The sequence below is a fragment of the Saccoglossus kowalevskii genome, chromosome 10, assembly GCF_978046115.1.
Source record: "Saccoglossus kowalevskii chromosome 10, keSacKowa6.1, whole genome shotgun sequence".
Classification (NCBI taxonomy): domain Eukaryota; kingdom Metazoa; phylum Hemichordata; class Enteropneusta; family Harrimaniidae; genus Saccoglossus; species Saccoglossus kowalevskii.
In genome coordinates, this window is record NC_140650.1 from 17,021,275 (window position 1) to 17,041,091 (window position 19,817).

Below are 19,817 nucleotides of genomic sequence, written 5' to 3' on the forward strand. Positions count from 1 at the left end.
TGCAAATGCAGGGGATGTAGAGATTAAACCAGAAGAGAGCGTGTCAGTTGTAAGCTTCTCAAGGAGAAAATCACACAGTAGAGGGTCATCAATAGCTAACACTACTAGGGTGATGTGTCCGTCATGAGTGCAGAAGCAAAATGGGATGTTATAGTAAAACGCCTAGCTGGAAAAGAGCAAGAAAAGTTATTGATACAACGTGAAGCAGAGCTGCGCATAAAACTAAAGAACCAGTTGGATGACATACAACACCAAAGGGAAATACTGAAAATAAAAACAGAGATTGCTGAACAAGATGCCATTGTTGAAACATATCAACAGTATGACTATGGTAAAAATAGTGTTGCAGGGTTGTCTGGATTACAAGCATTATTTCAATCCAAAGCTACCTTAAGTGGAGAACTTAAACAGTAGTCATACCACATCTTATAGTCACACAGACCAACGCAATCAAGGTATAATGCAACAAAGTAAGAACATGACCACCGCTGGGAATGCCATATTGTCTGCAACAGCACATGACATGAACCAAGTCACACCAAGAACCAGTTTACCATGCACGCAGAATAGAAGTACTCCTTTGAGAAGGGAACCAACTACCAGTGCTAGTGATGGTACAGATAATTCTGGTGATGAAAGGGATGTGTCAGTCGTAGCCAGGCTGATGATTGAAAACAACAAACGTGCTGCACTACCGCCACAGAAAATTCCAACATTCAGAGGTGACCCATTAAAATACAAAATTCATTCACTCATTCAAGCATGGGATTGAGTCCAACACTGAAGATTCTGACGACAGGCTATATTTTTTAGAACAGTACACTGAAGCTGAACCCAAACAAATGGTGAGCAGTTGTATCCACATGAATGGAAAGGAAGGTTATGCGAGAGCCAGAAAAATGCTTGAGGATGAGTATGGAAACCCGTATACAGTTGCAGGAGCTTATGTTAAAATAGCTGAAAATTGGCCAGATATTAAAACTGAAGAAAAAGCTGCTCTGAAGGAGTTCATGTTATTTCTGTCACAATGTTACAATCAATCATGGGTGATGTGCATTTGAAAGAAATTGACCACCATAGTAACCGGAGAATGCTTGTAAATTGCCATACAAAATGAGGGAGAAATGGCGAACAAGAGCAGCCAGCATAGTAGAGAGTAGACCAGTGCAATTCAAAGATTTGGTGGAATTTGTAAGCAAAGAAGTGAAAGTACTTTCCCAGTTGATGTTTGGGGACCTGAACTGGACTGCACAACAGAAAAAAATTGGTACAAAGAGCACTAAGAAAGCCAGTAACGGTACAAGAAAGCGTGCTAGTTTTGCAGTTAATGTTGCTGTTGATACAAAGACTACTGACCCATGTGCATGTTGTTTAGAGGAGACTCACAGCCTGGAAAACCGCAAAACCTTCGCAGATAAGACTTACAATGAAAAGAAAAAGGTCATCAGATCGAAAGGATTATGCTACAGTTGCCTCAGAAGTGCAAAAACTCTTGTCAAAGACTGTAAAGACAAGCTGACTTGTGACAAGTGTGGTGGTATGGATGTCTGGTGCAGAGGCTTAGAGTGCCCAAAGAAGACAGAAATTATCAGCGTTTCCTGTGGTGGCCTAATGGTAACATTGATGCACCTCCGAATGAGTACCGTATGAAAGTACACATCCTCCCCCAGTTGTGCCAATCATGCCTTGAAGAAATCAGCTGATGGTAGCCATGATTACAATGTTAGGAATACAATACGTAGCAACTTCTATGTTGATGACATGCTAAAGTCAGTACCAAGAATAGAAGATGGAAATGTATTGGCTAAGGGTTTAATAAAGAAAGAGCCAAGAAGTTAAAGAACTTAGACTTGAAGCAAGATAGCCTGCCGATGGAGTATGCACTAGATATACAATGGAATGTGGAGTCAGACACACTTTGGGGTTTCGAAACAGAATTAAGCAGAAACCTGCAACCAGAAGAGGCATCTTAGCAGTCATAAGTGCTGTTTATGATCCATTGGGTTTGGCATCACCTGCAATTCTTCTGCCCAAGATGGTGTTACAGAGTTTGTGTTAAGCTAAACTGGATTGGGATGAAGATATTCCTTTCAAGCAGCGCAAATAGTGAGAGAGTTGTTTAAATGACTTACCCAAATTGGAAGAAAACTTTGCGGTTAACAGATGTGTGAAACCAGAAGACTTTGGTGAACCTGAAACCTTTAAATTACATCACTTATCTGATCCTAGCGAGTTTGGATATGGCATAGTATCCTATGTCAGAATGGTGAATAAAGATGGTCGAATACATTGTGCGTTCGTAATGGCGAAGGCAAGAGTTGCACCCCTTTCAATACCTCATATGGAGTTAACTGCAGCCACTGTAGCAATTTGCGGGGACAGACTACTGAAACAGAAAATTAATTGGACAGTTGGAAAGTCCTACTTTTGGACCGACGACACTACAGTACATAGGTAATGAAACAACACGGTTTCATACCATTGTAGCTAACCATATAGCTGTGATTCATGGAGGATCAGTGGGCATATTTTGGTACCAAAGAGAATCCAGCTGATGTTTGTTCAAGAGGAACGATGATTGCTTCATTTCTCAAGAATCAACGGTGGTTAAATGGTCCTGAATACCTATGGAACACACAAGATAAATGGCCAAATGCAATTAGTGATACTCGTTTGGATCAAGAAGAGGTAAGACATAATGCAGCAGTGCATGTAGTATCTACAACCAAGACTATATACCCCACTAATAAGTTGATCGAGCACTACTCTGACTGGCATAGGTTAAAAAAGGCACTAGCATGGTTATTGAAGCTGAAGAAGCTACTACTTAAACGATAACACAAAGGAAGTAGTACTGATGAATTTGAGAATATATTAGCCAATGAACTGACAGTTCAAGACCTTCATGAAGCCGAAATTGCTATTGTTGGTTTTGTTCAGAGAGAACCCTTTCCAAAGGATATTGAAGGAGGATTAAGAGAAACAGCAGTATTTATAGATTGGACCCAGTTATGGGAGCAGATAGATTATTACGTGTTGGAGGTCGTCTGAACTTGGCAATCATCCATGAAGATCCATAAAGATGCTAAGCACCCTAAGCTCATACTGCGAGATATCCATGAATGAAGCATGCACTTTGGTGAATCCTACATTCTTTCCTGCAGCGCGAGAAGTACTGGATTCTTAACGCTAATTCTGCAACAAGGAGGATGATCAGTGATTGTGTAACCTGTAATCGACAAAGAGCCAAAGTAGGTGTTCAGAAGATGGCTGACCAGCCAGTCTCAGGTTTGATGAGCCGCCATTCACAAGGGTTGGTGTAGACTATTTTGGGCCTATTGAAGTAAAAGTGAAGAGAAGCAATGTGAAGCGATATGGAGTTTTTTTTACATGCCTTGCTGTAAAAGCAATTCATCTTGAGGTTGCTGGATCTTTAACATATAATTCCTTCTTGAAACATCCTACTAAACAGCTAAATACAACATTATACAATTTTGAACACAGTAACAGTCCGTTAAGAGGAAATTATGTAGATATCAATAAAAGTGAAAACTGATTTTGGCTCTTCCTATATAAACTATTGCTAAATAATATCAAATAATTTGCAATTACATACAAAACGTACATGTACTTTGTCTCAACATATTGTACATAAGGTTAAATTTGAATGATCAAGCCAACTCCAGGGGTCTCATTCGGCGAGATAATGTATTTAATGCAAATTCACATAAACTACATGTTACAGTGACGTTATTTGCCTTTGTGATTAATCACCCAATAATGCATTTTTCAATTAATTCCACAAAACAGGAAACAATTATAACATCCTAGCATTACTCCTTGATTTACAAAAACATTTCAATACTATAAACATCTTTTTCGATACATTGAAAATTACACATCTAGTAAGGACCAAATCCAGTGCCTTGACATGATACTGTAGTGTCAAATGCTTGTTGAAATTCTTTGTACAAAACATGTACAACAGGTAAAATTACCTCCTCAGTACACACACCTGGGTCTGGTAATTTCATGCTATTGACTCTGGAAAACTTAACAGATATCTTCATTGGAACACTTCTGTAGCCATTTATGAATTGTAAACCCTGACAAATAGACGGAGTTGACTCTGCAATAAATAAAACCTAAACCAGGGTATTATATCTATTCACGGAAAAAAGGTTGTCTGAAAAAGTGACCTCCACACAGGTTCTCATCTACTAATCATGTGATTCTAGTATATGTAGTTAAATGTTGCTATCATAATCATTATGTAGGGTCTTCATCAATTAAAATACATAAAAATATTCAGGATCTTGGTTGCTCTGAAAATCAGTATGGCCAAGAACGTACCATCAAGTCTATGTGTAATAAAGGCATTTGATCCTGAATGGAATCACATCATGCTTGTCACATGTATTGTTTTAAACAAGAAAAATTGAGTATAAACCAAACATACCTTTGATTTTACACTTTCCTCTAAGTAGGTATGGAAGAAAATGAGTGCATTTGATTATTTTCTGCTAAAGTATCTTCATCTCCATGCACTTCTTCCCCCTTAGTACATTGTATTCTATATCTTTCAGTGAAGGAAATACCAGTGAAGCTATGCTGTGTTCCTTTGAAATAACATGGAGAAGGCCTAACGAATCAATACCCCTTCTCATCTGGTCCATCTGTATTTTTCGACTTATTATCACATGATGTTGGATCAATTCAAACACCAATACTCCTTTGTTTGCTTCAGTGATGTTGTAATTTGATGCACCGGAAAATACTAGCACGTCACACAGTTCAGATGCAATTGCATCAAGGACCTTAAAAAGTATAAAAACAAGACAAGTAATTATAAATAGCATAGTCCCAGTTAATATTGGTTTTCTAGGCATGACTTCTGAACTATAAATAAATGGCGATTAATGGGAGTTTAAATATCATCAAAACTGAACAATCAAGCGACAAGACATGCTAGGTTCATTTGAGTGAAACCAAAATGTGAAGCATTTGATACCCACTTCCCTTCACTAATCCTAACTTTTTTGTTTCGCTCCCATTGATAAATCCCACAGAACTAGACATTAAAGAAACTACAGAATCAGCTTCCTCGGCCTTATACCTTGATATTTACCTCGAATTTGACAACAATGGTCATCTGTCTACCATATTTAATGACAAAAGAGATGATTTCAATTTCACTATCATCAATTTTCCAAACCTTAACAACAATATACTTGTTTTCTCCGCTTATGGCATTTACATCTCTCAGCTTATCCGTTATGGCAGAGCATGTAGTATGTATTCTGATTTTTTACAACGACATCGTCTATTAAGTCAAGGGTTTATAAGAGAAAGACTAATCTTATCATTTTAACAGTTCTATGGCAAGTATCATCAGCTGGTGGTCAATTATCATGTTTCTATGAAACAGATGGTAATAGAAGCGCTGGATGTGCTCACTCTTTTCGAAATACCTGACATCACCTCTTGGCTTATGCCTTGAGGTCCATGTATCTCTCTCACCTATTTGTTGTGTTGTTGTGTGTTGTTTGTTTTGTTTGTGTGTCCCCTGTGTGTTCTCTGATTTGTAAATATTGCCCTTTGACATTGATTGTTTGGCTTATAGTTGGGTATTGTTGCTTGGATTTTAGACACATGAGTAAATGACTCTTGATGGATGAATGGAGCAAACTCAAAATACAAGAATGCATAATCAGACCAATTAACAATTCCATCAAACGTAGTAGGTGGAAGGGGCACTTGTAAATGTAACATTTTTGTTCAGAACTAACCTTCCGCAAAGTAACAGCAGCATCATCAAGTGTCACATAAGTACCAGCAGATGTGATGTGACCAGTTACAATATATTCTATATTCTATCTATCAAACAATTCTTGGCTAATCAGAAACTGTTTAGTTAGTGGTAGTAGGTGTTCATTCTACCCTTCAAACAAATTCTCTTCACAGTTGCATTTAAATGTATCAAACACCAGGTGCAAGAATTCTCTAGACGGTCCTCCCACGTCAATAGGTTGCTTTTCTTCTCCACCAGATATGAAAGCGACACTAGGATGAATACTCAAATTAATATTGTTTTTGTATATACCAACGATTTGTCTGAAAGGTGACTTAATATCTCTGTCATACTAGATTTTTGGGGGTCTTCCATCAACATCCACTTTACTTCTTCTCCACTCCTCTAAGGACACTACTTCGGTATCTGTAGCGGGTTTAGGAAATGAATCTGTTGCATCTCAAAATATTGAACAGAACTGTGAAATAACTCACAGTTGAACGTGCATCCATTATTGTGAAAGAAAAAGCAACCCAACCAGCAGTATTGCAATATATCTCACTGTTTTGCAAATAAAATAGCAATCTTGATAGTTGAAATGTAACATCTAGTTTGTAATGGTTATCTGGTACCAATCTTCCTACTGCTGGTTGGGTTGCTTTTTCATTGACAGTAATTTACTGGCAATTTTTCACTGGGATGTATACATTTAGCTCATCAATATATAAACAAAGTTAGATTGCTTAGGCTAGTATCACTGAGTTTGCATATATAAATACTGGTAAATTGCTGATAAATTATAAAAAAATACAGTACATACACTACCGGTAAGTTTATACAGACATACCATTAATATTTCTACTGGTAGAACAAACAACTACCAGTATATCATAAGAATTAACTGTATCCACTGAAAATTAAATACAACATAAAAAAATAGCGACAAACCAGACCTTCACTGTTGTAATGTTGATAAGAGTGCTCCACATATGCATTTTCCTTTGCATTAAATGGTTATTGCTTATGATTGCTTACAGTATACATTCCCATGTGTTTTTGTTGGTAAATATACCTAAACAGCTTGTAAAATATAATTTGACAAGCTATTCAGCTACTATATTTCCCGAATTAACTTGAGAGTACATACAAGTGAGCATGCAACCACAACTAAGTTCACAAGGACATTCAGCTGCTTAGTTCCCAACCGTTTAGTTTATACTGGAGCAACCATATCAGTTGACATTAAATATCCATTCAGCTATTAACAGTCAATATACTGTACTCATCACTACACAACATATAAGTCATAACTTTGGTTCAATATATATTAAACTAAACTTAAATGATAATAAGTTCGGTTTTTTAAACCAGAACATGAAAAAAACATGGACAGATAGCACCACGACATAACCTTGCTAAGCAGATATTTGTAGAAATAGTGAGGCAGCAAGCAACATTTTTTTTATAGTCACATGATTTTTATAAGCCATTTATTAGCAACACCCTCATACTGTTGTAACTTAGCAATTACATTATTTCTGTTGATGTTCCTTCCAAGTATTTCTATCAGCGTATCTGCTTTAATGTATGAAGAATTAATGCATACATCATAACATAAGTGCCAATGTTACAATTGTTCAGGAGTTGCATATGTGCCTGAATGATGGATTTCCCAAGATGAAGGATTGGCTGACAATTAACAGCCTACTAAACATGAGATGTAACGCAGATGGTATCTACAATAAACAATAGCAAAATGGTGGTTTTAATTAGTGGTAAAGTCATCATTTTTCATATAATTAACAAATTAATCTCCCTATTCGTCAATACATGTACTGTATAAATTTGTTCTTCCTTAAGACAACATAACATGATTTGTGAATATTACAGCCACATATCTGAGCAAAATTAGATAGGAATCAATAAAAGTTTAAAAAGGACTGCGTGCTGAGGGTATTGAAGGCATAAATTACAAATAGGGAATACTGTATTTAGTATATTACTGTAGAATCATCATCGTCAATTCACGTAAAGCAAATACTGTATTTACTGCATGCTATGTCATTGGAATATGTCTTTTTCTGGCCACATACTTGCTTTTGTCTTGATATTTTGGTCATATACTTATGCCAAAAAGTGCAGTGCTTGAGATGTTAGTTATGGATATTAATAAGGGCACCTGAATCCATTTTCACAAGGTAGGTAATTAATATGCATTGACTTCAATCCTGAAGTTATCATAACTGTGTACGATTCAAAAGTACTTATGTACCAAGTTTCATTAAATTCATGAGTGGGTAATTTATGAAAATGAGGTAATTAGTAAGCATAAAATTTAACTAAACGGAGCACCGTACTATTAACTAAAGTTTGATTGTTTAAGATAATAATGGAAAAGCTAAAGAAATAGTTAATAGGCAAATTAAGTAATTAATATGTACTGATTGCAATCAGAAACTAATCAGGTCTGCGCATTATCCTAGACCATCACTGAAATATGATAAATGTTGTTTTGAGATGAATGATCAATGAAACAATTGCATACACACGGCTACGTTAACTCCAACGATTCCCATTCTTCGCACACAAAACTAAAAAATGGCCAAAATCAGTTGTCAAAGGGAAAAAATGATTTACATTATAAAAGGAAGGTAACATCAGATTGCTGAACTATATACACTGTCTTTTATATATTCAATTAATATATAGTACTAGATTTTCAATAATTTATTTATATTTTTTTTTAGTCAAAGTTCATCCATGTGGGCCAGTTCGTCTAACATGAGACTTTAACAAAAATATAATGAATTACCTTATAATCTTTAGTTAGGTCTGTAGAATTTGTTTCATCAATAGACTGACAGTCTTCATGACAACTCTCTTTATGAATACTCATTTTTACCAGTGGAATTTGTTTTTCACAGTTGATACAAACCACTACATGTGCATATGTCCCACATAAGGTACTAAGCACATGCAAAGAATGAACGGAATCAGTCCAAGGGATTATCCTGTTATAAAATACGAGAATGAAATGATCGCATGTACGAACGAAGCAATGTTATATTCGAATCAAATAATGTCATATATGAATGAAATGAAGAAATACACGGATGAAATATCCGAATGTAATGATCGAATATACGAATGTAATGTTGTAATACTGTAATTTTGGCTTGGATACCGCGCCATAACTCCCCTTGGTGGTAATATGCTCAATACTGCCCCAATCTGATTGAAATCCGATGTAGGTACGAGGTAGGTTTTTTATTTTATTTTTATTTTTATAACCCTTTATATTATATTTATTTGTATTTTAGTTCGAATATGTCGATTTTTTGTTTTTTCTTGCCGTTAATCAGTTCTTAGAAAATCGTGTCTCAGTCGCCTCTAACTACATCTGACTATACAAATCTCGTACAAGTCTCGCCTAGGGACCAGCCAATCAGATCACGGGTTACTAACGCGCCTGAGCATGATTCAAAACATGGCGGCATACGGCAGCTACTTTCGTGAGCTGGACCTCATACAACTTATTAACAACGCAGTTGTTTCGATGATGGATCGTTGTCTAAAATAACAAGTAAGTAGCATTCATTAACCAGTTTGCCTTGATTGTATTTGATTTCTGTTTAGTGGCAGATGAATTACATGTGCTAGTAATGTTGTTTTTTTGCCTCTGGATCGGCGTCGGTGATCCGGTATCAACTTCAAGTCGTTTTATCCCAATCACGATCTTTACTTGAAAAACGTCTTTTAGTCGATCGTTTCTAAACTAAGAATTCATGGAGTATGGATGCCTTTTCTACTGCTCCCGGTTGACAGATTGGTCACAGTCAACACGCATGTTTACGATCGGGCAAACAACGCTATCAATTCACAGTGTTCCATTATTTGTTTTTTTTTCAGGAAGAACGTGACACCCCAGAAACAATTATCCTCCAGGGCAGATGAATGTGTTATTTGTGGATTCAGTTTTAGAAACAAACTACTAGTATTCGCGTGTCCAAAGTACATATTTATATAATTTACATAATATTTATGTTAATAACCTATATTGTATTTATTGATGTGCATTGCTAACAGCACAGATATCTCAGCTGAGAGGCTACAAGCACAGTGTACTTTTTTCGCCAACTCTTATAATGCAAATTTCATACAACTTACGTTATGGGATTAATGCAGCACATGTTAATTAGTATTTTGTTAGACATCATGCTGTACTATAATTTTTGTTCATACCTGTTCTGTTTTTTTTTATAATTATTGATGACTTCATTCTTCTTGTCTATGTCTGATCAGAATTGATTCCATCTATTTTTTAGTCAGTGTTTTTGATGCAAAATGTCTTAGTTTATATCTTTGGTCACACAAAGAAAAGATTCACCAGGTATCTTTAGTATCCATCAATTTGTTATTTAACTAAGATTCTCAACAGGCATTTTGGAATGGTTATTCTATTTTGATAAACAGTACCATCACAATTAACTAATAGTATGTAGTCACATATCCCTGTTGACTTAACAACAACAAAAATTAAAATTCTAAAACTTAGATGAATAGCTGCCAAATACTTTTGTTATTTTTATAAAAGTATTTCCAGTAAATTAGTGATTGACAAACATATTTTCTTTGGGAGATAAATATTTATTGATACTTAAATAAACCTTGTTCTGTCAATTGTTTTTAAGCAAACGAACATGTTATGCTTATGAATACAGCTGGAAAATAAATTAATGGTTTAATATACCAAGATGTCACTTATTTAGGTAATGTGGTTTATTGCTCTGCATGTCGCTGATGCCTTCATTTGATGCAAAATCTTCAAATAAATTAACCCTCCTACATACTGTTACATTTATTATATATATTTTTAATTTACATGATAAAACAAGACTGCTGAGATGGTTCATCATCTCTACCAACTCAACCCGACCCCTGTTTTATAACTTTCAATATTGAAAAAGAGGGATCTAAATGGAGTACATGAGTTGTTTTGATAAAAATGGCCATACCAAAGGCCGTGTGGCAAAATATTAATCTCAAACTTTAGTTGGACACTTGTACAATACTGTCAGTTTCCCTATAGTACATTCGCATATAAAAAACTGACTGGGAATACTTCTCTTTGAAATAATGATAAAGAGCTAATGAACAATAAATAATTGTCGGTGAGAAAGAATCTTTCTCTTCTATTAGTTTGTCAACCATCCAATAAAATATGGATGCACTGTCCCTGACTGACAATCTAATGTTTCCTATTTGAGCAAATGTTTATAGTCTTGCAATCTAGAATAATGTAATTAGGCTGTCTTTCAACTGGGAATGTAGAGACTTTGAGGCAGTTGTGGTCAGTGCAAGGACTGTAACATCAGGTAAAACAGCATAGTTCCCCAACATGCCAGAAAAAATCCTTGAATGCACTTTTTTGTGTCTTGCGCCTGCTTTTTTGGCTGTCATCTATTTTTCACCCCTACAAACAAGATCACAGAAATTATCATTTGAAGGTAAACGTGTACAAGTTAGGACTCCAAATCTAATGATTTCCTGTTTTTGAAAAAAAAAATTCTCTAATAAAAGAAGTACACTGAATTTTTGTAATGAATTGCCCAAATAGCGTAATGAACCAACACAGCTTTGTACACATGCAGTAGTGGGGGAATACTTTCACATATATCCTACATTAAAAATATTCGCATTTTATTAGAAAATATGAAATGATGGGTGGCTAAGCCACTTTTAAACCACATTCCATCGATCATTCAACATGAACGTCTACAATTTATAACACACATAATGCAAACTATGATTTTAGTGAGTGGAAATTTTACCTGAACTTTCAATAATGAACCACAGGAGAAACTATGATAACATAACCAGGTTCCTCAATATTATACATGGGCAGATAAGTGATTTAACCAAATCCACTTGGCAGGATGGCTTGGACATTGTTTTTTTGATAACAGATGTGTTAATGCCTGCTTCTTGCATACCTTAACATTTAATATATCGCAATAAAAAAATGACTCGGCAAATAAATGATTCACGTTACTTGTTCATGCATATTGGTCACAGTTACGGCATGAAGACAAAAACTGTTACTCATATGCGCTCGGACCGTTTAACGGTTAAGGTGGGATTGGGGGATGTTGTCGAAAGGCTAAATACAAATACGAAAATTACTGACATGAAAGCCATAGGTTTATCATAAACTCACGAAAAACATTGCCTGGTCGTAATACATTAACTAATAATGCAATAGTTAGATCGTGAGAACTGTATAAATAAAGTCGAAACTACATGCACGCATGGCTTATATTGCGTTGAATGCGACTCGTTAACATGATCGAGTAACGCCGCCTCACCTGTGGTAATACAAGGTCATCAAAGTTGAAATCCGAATTATCTCAAATGAATTACATACATCAATCGTGATTGCTCACAAAGAATAATTAAGTTTTTGTAAAAGTGACTAAATCTCACATCAAATTCGGAATCCTCTATTGATTTCACATCGGCCCTAACATTACTTGCAGCCATCTTGAAATAAATAGGAACGATGAGTATGGCGCATGCGCAAAGTCAGACAGCTATTTTTGTAAGTCGCACTATGATTGGTCGACAAAACTCGTCGAAAACTGATATCGTAGTACGAGATTTGAATAGGCATTGAGTCAGATGTAGTTAGAGGCGGCTGAGACACTATTTACTAAGAACTGATTAACGGCAAGAAAAAGCAAAAAATCTACATTTTCAAACTAAAATACAAATAAATATAATATAAAGGGTTATAAAATAATAATAATAATAATAAAAAAAAATTGGAGGCTCATACCTACATCGGATTTTGCACGAAATTCCATTATTATCTGTCTACATGTGTCATTGTCTAATTGGCATAGTCATTAAAACTGAACTGTCATTGACGATAATTTGAATTCATGAAATCTCTTAGATGAAATATTGTAGCTAAATATAACAAATGAATTTTATCATGATGCTCACTTTGTGACGAATTTCAAAATGAACTGAACTGTGGGTTACAATTTATCCGCAATTTAATTTAAAACGGAACGGAAATGGATCCCGTATCATTTGTGTGTCTTATATATTGTGTTTGAGTTTGATATTCGGCCGCACAAACAGAAATCATGTTCCAAGTATTAGTTTAGTGAACTGCGATCTAATTAAAATCCAATGTATAGTTAAAAGCTCCATTTCTTTTCTATGTTATTTTTGTCATTTATGAATAATTTTACAGTTCATTGCCAAGTGCTTCATATATCGTACCTCTGTTACCATTGTCCTATGTTATCATAATGATATTCCTTCCAAAGATTTTACTAACAATCTTGAATAGCTGTTATCCTGTTCATGCGACTTGATTTATATTGCGACGACCACATATTTGTATCATCGCAACAGCTGTCTCCGGAAATAGACAAGTACGTGCATACACGTTCTCAAAAAGTAAAGTGTGTGATCAAAAGTCGCCGTTGAATATCTAGTTACTGCTGGGTTTGATTATACATGCACGTATGGCAATATAATTAAGGTAACTGAAGCACGCAAGGAACATTTTTTTACAATTAACCAGCTGCAGACACAAAGAAAAATAGGCGTGTTTTGTTGTGGGCCTCGATCGATCACTTCACTAATAACTGCATGAATGGGTTCAAGTGTTTATTGCGTCGTTATTAAACCAAACCATGTGTACAATGTGTATGCCAAGAATGCTTGGAGAAGTGGATAAGTCTACTTGATGTAGAAATAGGTAAAAAAAATCTCAGGATATGTGGTATTGGTCAACAAAGGCGAAATTATTCCAATGTAAATCAGGTCGATGTTACGTAACGGCGAGGACAAAGACTAGCCTAAAGAGAGACGACGTTATTTGTTTACACTAATGACCAGCCAAAAGAGAAACAACGTTTTTTTTCTATCCATTGAGTCCTCAAGTGGGGAAAGCCAAAAATAATGAATATTTACTGAAGCAGTAATACAGTCCCAGTATGTGGACACACTGCCAATAACAGAAACAAGATGGCGATAGTAGCGACTTCGAAAATATGTTACTGAGCTTCTCTAAATAGAGCGGTTCGTAATACAGTTTTTGTCACTTCTTGATGCTAATCATAAACTGAATTCAAAAATGGGGAACAGCATTCGATAACCCTCTAAAATTGACAAAGTTCAAAGAAAATTTGAGCTACGAATATAGTCGCTATGAAACAAGCAAAGCCAGCCGTGTCGGTGACGTCATTTCCTTGATACATCACAAGCTGATCAAATACTAAAATCTAAGCCATATTTAGCCTGAATGGACCACCACGCACTCGCTTAACACAGGAATGCCTTGCAATAATGCACAAACACGGCGCAAATAATTACAGCAGTTTTGGCATTTTGGAAAACACTTTATGCATTCAAGATTGGTATCACAGGATTGCTAGGGTGTTCATCTATCCATTTCAAGCCGATCAAAATCCTTTACTCAAAAACGAACGCAACTTTTGTCTATAAACATTGATAACTAATGCTATGTCTATGGCATCCGACTGGCACCCGTTACACAATAGTTATGCAAATTAGGTCGATTGTATTGTCAGGCCATTTCTGACAATGATCAGTAATAAAAAAAATAGTTTGAAACTGTCAGATTGACTGTTAATTTGCAGAACAGAACAGAACATCCCAAAATGTTGAATTGTAATATATTTTTTTCTTGTTCAGCGCCAGATATTTAAATTGTGGGACTTGAAAGATTGTGAACTTGTTTGGTACGTGCCTCCAATCAAAGGACTAATTACCCTTTCCTGAGGTCCAACCAGTCGCCAATGTGTCTAAATGTAGTCTTGCCTTAGAAATCATATTACAGAGACCGAGATACTTGTATATATTCTAGCATGATATCCAGGTCTTTAATTGTTCATGTTATGATTCACCATTTGTGAAAATTGATATGTTCAATTGGTTTAAAAGTGTAAGTGAGCTCATAAAATATTCAATGACTAATCACCCATGAAGTCAGTGTGACTCCTTCGCGGCGGAATATCTAAAGTGACATCTGAATTTGATATCCATGATTGTGTGGTAATGTAATTAATTAATGTCACTGGACAATGTAAGGAACTGACTGACACAAAAGACAAAAAGCGTGGTTCACTACCCAGTAGCAAACTCGGCGCTTTACTATGAGCCTGACTGACTGAATGACTGAATATTCTGCTTTGTTTATAACCAAACCATGTATAAAACATGCAGTCCAGTCATAGTAAAATACTGATGTCGCTTGATCAACTGAATTTGTTTTGTTTTTCCATGTCTGATCGGGCGAAACAAATCTCATAAATTATTCTGTGAAATAAAAAGCTGTGACCGTGTGTCTAACGTGACATCATGTTTTGGTATATACTAACATATAAGACAACTTATTAACCATATTCTCGTTGGCACAACAAAATCGGCCCAGCAGCAAACAGTATGTGTTTGCTCTTACTCCTGAAACTATACCGATTTTACACATCTACAAAAAGTCTAGTAGAATTGTTGTCACGACAGAGCATTGTGCTTAGCTCGAGCAGTTGTCCTTGTTCACAGTCTTGCAACCCATTGTCAGTGACAACTGTCAGTTGCGCTATGTGTGCAATTTATATTAAAAGATAATACAATATTCCACTTACCACAGAGCGTATTACTACAGTGAAAACAACATAGAATTATTTATACAATTGCCTTGTGTTAATACTTTGTATGTGTCACGTGATGTGTTTTTCACTCGTGAGACCACAGGATACACACCATCACTGAAATTGTGGGTCTAAACAGTTTATGAACGTGTATAGTACGCTCATCCAATCAATAAACTAATGATCCTTGTCTGAGATGCAAACAGTTGCAGCCGCTAATGTGTCTTATCTGCAGTCCTGTCTTTACTTATAAGATACTTATATTCTAGCATGATATCCAGTATAATTGTTCATAATATGATGCACCAATTTCCAATTGGTTTAAAAGTTTAAGTTAGCTCATAAAATATACAATGACTAATCGCCCGTCAAGTCAGGGTGAATGTTTTGAAGTGATTAATGTTATCTTCTTTAGATAATTTGTACTTTGACCACAAAGCCCCTCGGGCAGAGGGATTCGTAGTATGAGTTGAATAACATAAAATTCACTTTAAAACTAAATCACATAAGCGTATGTACCGCGTCTTACCTTCATATGTTACCTTCATATGCACACCACTATAAATGTTGTCATTCCCTTTTATTGGTACACATGCCCTTAACGACATTTTATGGTATTAAAACTTCATTTATAACAAATTAACTAACAAAATAAACAAATTTAGTAGAAAATAAACATATCCAACCATAGATCATTTAATTCAACTCGTTTAAAGCGGGTGGGTCGTCACATGCGCACGCGCGGGAATTGAGCCCAAGCTAAAAACGCAAAGGCTCATGAGAAGACGCATGTTTGTAAACAATGACACGCTATGGCCATCTGACGCATGCGCAGGTGACGACTCCCCTGCTTTAAGACAATTTATAAGTCCACGAACACAAAACAATTGAATGACAACAATCTAAAAAATATAAACAATAAAAAACAATTACTGACAAGCAAATTGCACGACATAGTCAAATCAGTGAGTGGAAGATATTTGGACTTCATAGTATACATGATGTTGGAAATAACCTCATCAGATACATTGCAGAGAACCATTCTGTCAACTTCATGGAAGATGATGGAATTCCGTTGATATATATGGGGAGTACTGTGAATTTACGAATTTCTTGATATGACTTCAGCAGTCATATCAGTACAGCCAGTACTGATCATAGTTACAGTATCCCAGAATTGATTCACTTGTTTTTCTCTGTACACAATTTTATTCCATTTCATTACATACATTACAGTAAACATTAATTACATTATACAAAGCGAAAAACACAAGCAAACAAAAGTAACAAAAATAAAACAAACAAAAAAAAAGATAATTACAAATGCACTGAAATGTAAAATGTTTACACACTATTAAAGATAATAGACCACTTCCGTAAATGTAATTCCAATTAGTTTTTAGATATAGCTATATGATTTTTAATCTCGCGTTCTTCAGTTACCACCTCATGAAAATATACATCACTCGGTATACTGTTACTCATTTTACAATTATAAATATATTGCTTTCCCAAAAGTACTGAAAAGTCAGTACAAACTAAAAGTATCTGTCTGAGGGAAAATGCATCTGGACCAAAGATACTTTTAAATGCATCAAAGCAGACCAATTTTTTTTTGTATATTTACAATAATAAAAAAGATGGTAAGTAGTTTCCGTTTTCTGATGACAGAACGAACAACAAGTGGGACTACAAACCTTTTATGATTTCATTTTTAAAAGATCATAATTAGTGAACAAGATTTTATGTAGTAATTCTCTTGATGTCGTGTCAATTGCTGTCCTAAATGGTGAAACATAATGTTTACACATGACAAATTCGAGTTTAAAATCTTTTATAAAATACTCTGAACTACTTGGATGAATAGTCTTTGCACGAAGAAAGTTATTTTTATACAATTCTTACCAAGCACAGATAACGTTATATTCTCATCATCAAGGTTACAATGCGAAAGTTACAGGCGTGATTTTAATCGCCTCAATAAAATAAAGTATTATATATATATACACATACACACACATATACAACTCATCTATTGGAGAACTCACACTAACAAATTATATCTAATCTGAAAAGTTGTGTATACAAATCTTGCAATACTTTGGATGATTTAATGGTTATCCTGAGAAAAAATATATGTAAGTTTACGGATAGGCGAAAGGAACTCGAATTGTGGTTCAATGCGGTTAATTTGATCAAAAAGCGGTTTTCGAATATGGTTATATGCTGGACAAACTACCAGAAAATGAGTTTCATCTTCAACAGCATCTATACATATTTGGCAGGTTCTATTTTCCACTGGAGTTCAATAATATCTACCGGTCTCAATGTGTAACTTATGATTAGAGCACCGGAGTTTAGTTAAAGCTTGTCTGTACAGGGGAACACGAACGATATCCAAATAATTCTCGTAAAAAATATTTGTTTTAAATTGGCGAAACGTTAGATGATGTGATATTTGATTTTTCATATCTAAATTTTGAAGAGTAGACCAAGCTACCAAGACTTCACGATAAAACTCTGACAGGTCGATTTTCAAATATTCGTAGTTACAACTACAATGTTTCATAATTTATATTAATATTTAATTGAATTTAAGTCAGGTTTGCAAAGCTTAGGTTTAGTATCGGGAAGGTATGGTACAGTTTATATATAATATTCATATAATTGTACCATACCTTACCCGATACTAAACCTAAGCTTCGCAAACATTTCTATGTTAAGTCACGGGATATTCAACTCTAGTTTAATTAAACTTAATCAAAGTGCAATTCTCCATTGTATTGCATTGTAATTGAGTTTAATTAAACTCCAATTAAAATGCAACCCTATATAGGTACGCGTTTTAATCGAGTTCATATCGCAACTATATTGAAAGTTAATTCAACTATATTACAAGTTAATCCAATGGTGGCTCTACAATTCATGGGACACCTGTATATGTGTGCGTGTGAATGTGTGTCCGTCTGTTCCACTGCTATCTCAAAAACCATACATCGGTTTTTGATGAAACTTGGTGCATATATGCTCTGGGCCAAGGCGCAGATTTGATTAGGTTTTGATTATAACCATGCATATTAATTACCTAATTTGCATGATAATTAGCTAATTTTTAGCTGTTCTATGACTGTTTCACTGATATCTTAACAACCACTCATTGGATTTTGATAAAACTTGGTACATAGATGCTATAAACTTATGTGCAGATTTGACTAGTTTTTGGTAAAAATCTGTGCAAATTAATTACCTAATTTACATGATAATTAGCCAATTTTTAGCTGTTCCATGACTGTTCCACTGATATCTAAACAACCACTCATTGGATTTTGATGAAACTTGGCACATATATGATCTGAACTAATGCTAGGTTTTGATTAGTTTTTGGTGCAAATCTGTGCATATTAATTACCTAATAATGATTGCATAATGATTAGTAAATTTTCGGGTTTTCCACTGGTGTCGAAGTACTAATCATCACAATTCAATGAAACTTGGTACATAGATGTCATAGGACACTGCACAAACCTGGTAGTTTTAAGTACATATTAATTACCTAATTTGCATAATCAATTAATTTTCAGCTTTCAATTAGTAAGCATTACATTTCAATGAAACGTGGCGCATAGATAATCGAGGACTATATATATGCAGAGATTGATTGTTTTCGGATAAATATTTGTGCATATTAACCACCTAATTTGCATAATTAGTTAATTTTCAGCTTTTCCATGGATATCTCAAGTACTAATCATCACATTTCGATGAAACTTGGTACATCGATCTTCTAAGACTATGCGGCGACCTAATTAGTTTTAGGGTAAATAATTGTGCATAATAATTTGCATAATGATTAATTTCAACGTTTCCATTGATATCTCGAGTACTAATCATCACATTTCAATGAATCTAGAACTATGCAGAGACCCAATTGGTTTTCGGTAAATATTTATGCTTATTAACCACCTAATTTGCATGATTAACCAATTTTAATTGTGGGTTAAAATCTGTACATATTAATTACCTAACCAATTTTGAGCTATCACCCTGATATCTAAAGTACAAATTATTCCATTTCAATGAAACTTAGTATAAAGATGCTCTAAGACAATGTACAAACCTGATTAGTTTGGGGTTAAAATCTGTTGATATTAATTCCCTAATTAGCATTATAATTCATAATTTCAATACAACTTGGTACATAGATGATCTGTTACATTGCACAGACCTCATTAGTTTTACACTCAAATCTTATTATATTAATTTTCTGATTTGCATAATTAGTTTTCAGCTTTTCCATACATATCTCAAGTACAAGTAATTTTGAATTCTTTTTATTG

At 34.9% G+C, this 19,817-nt stretch overlaps 1 protein-coding gene across 1 annotated transcript; it reads left to right on the top strand.

Annotated features, from left to right (window-relative positions):
* Positions 1 to 1,894: 1,894 nt before the first annotated feature.
* LOC102808775 (uncharacterized) lies at positions 1,895 to 2,458 on the top strand. Its single transcript, XM_006812462.1, has 2 exons — positions 1,895 to 2,048; positions 2,145 to 2,458. The coding sequence occupies exons 1-2, from the start codon at positions 1,895 to 1,897 to the stop codon at positions 2,456 to 2,458; spliced, it is 468 nt and encodes a 155-aa protein (XP_006812525.1).
* The last annotated feature ends 17,359 nt before the right edge of the window (positions 2,459 to 19,817 follow it).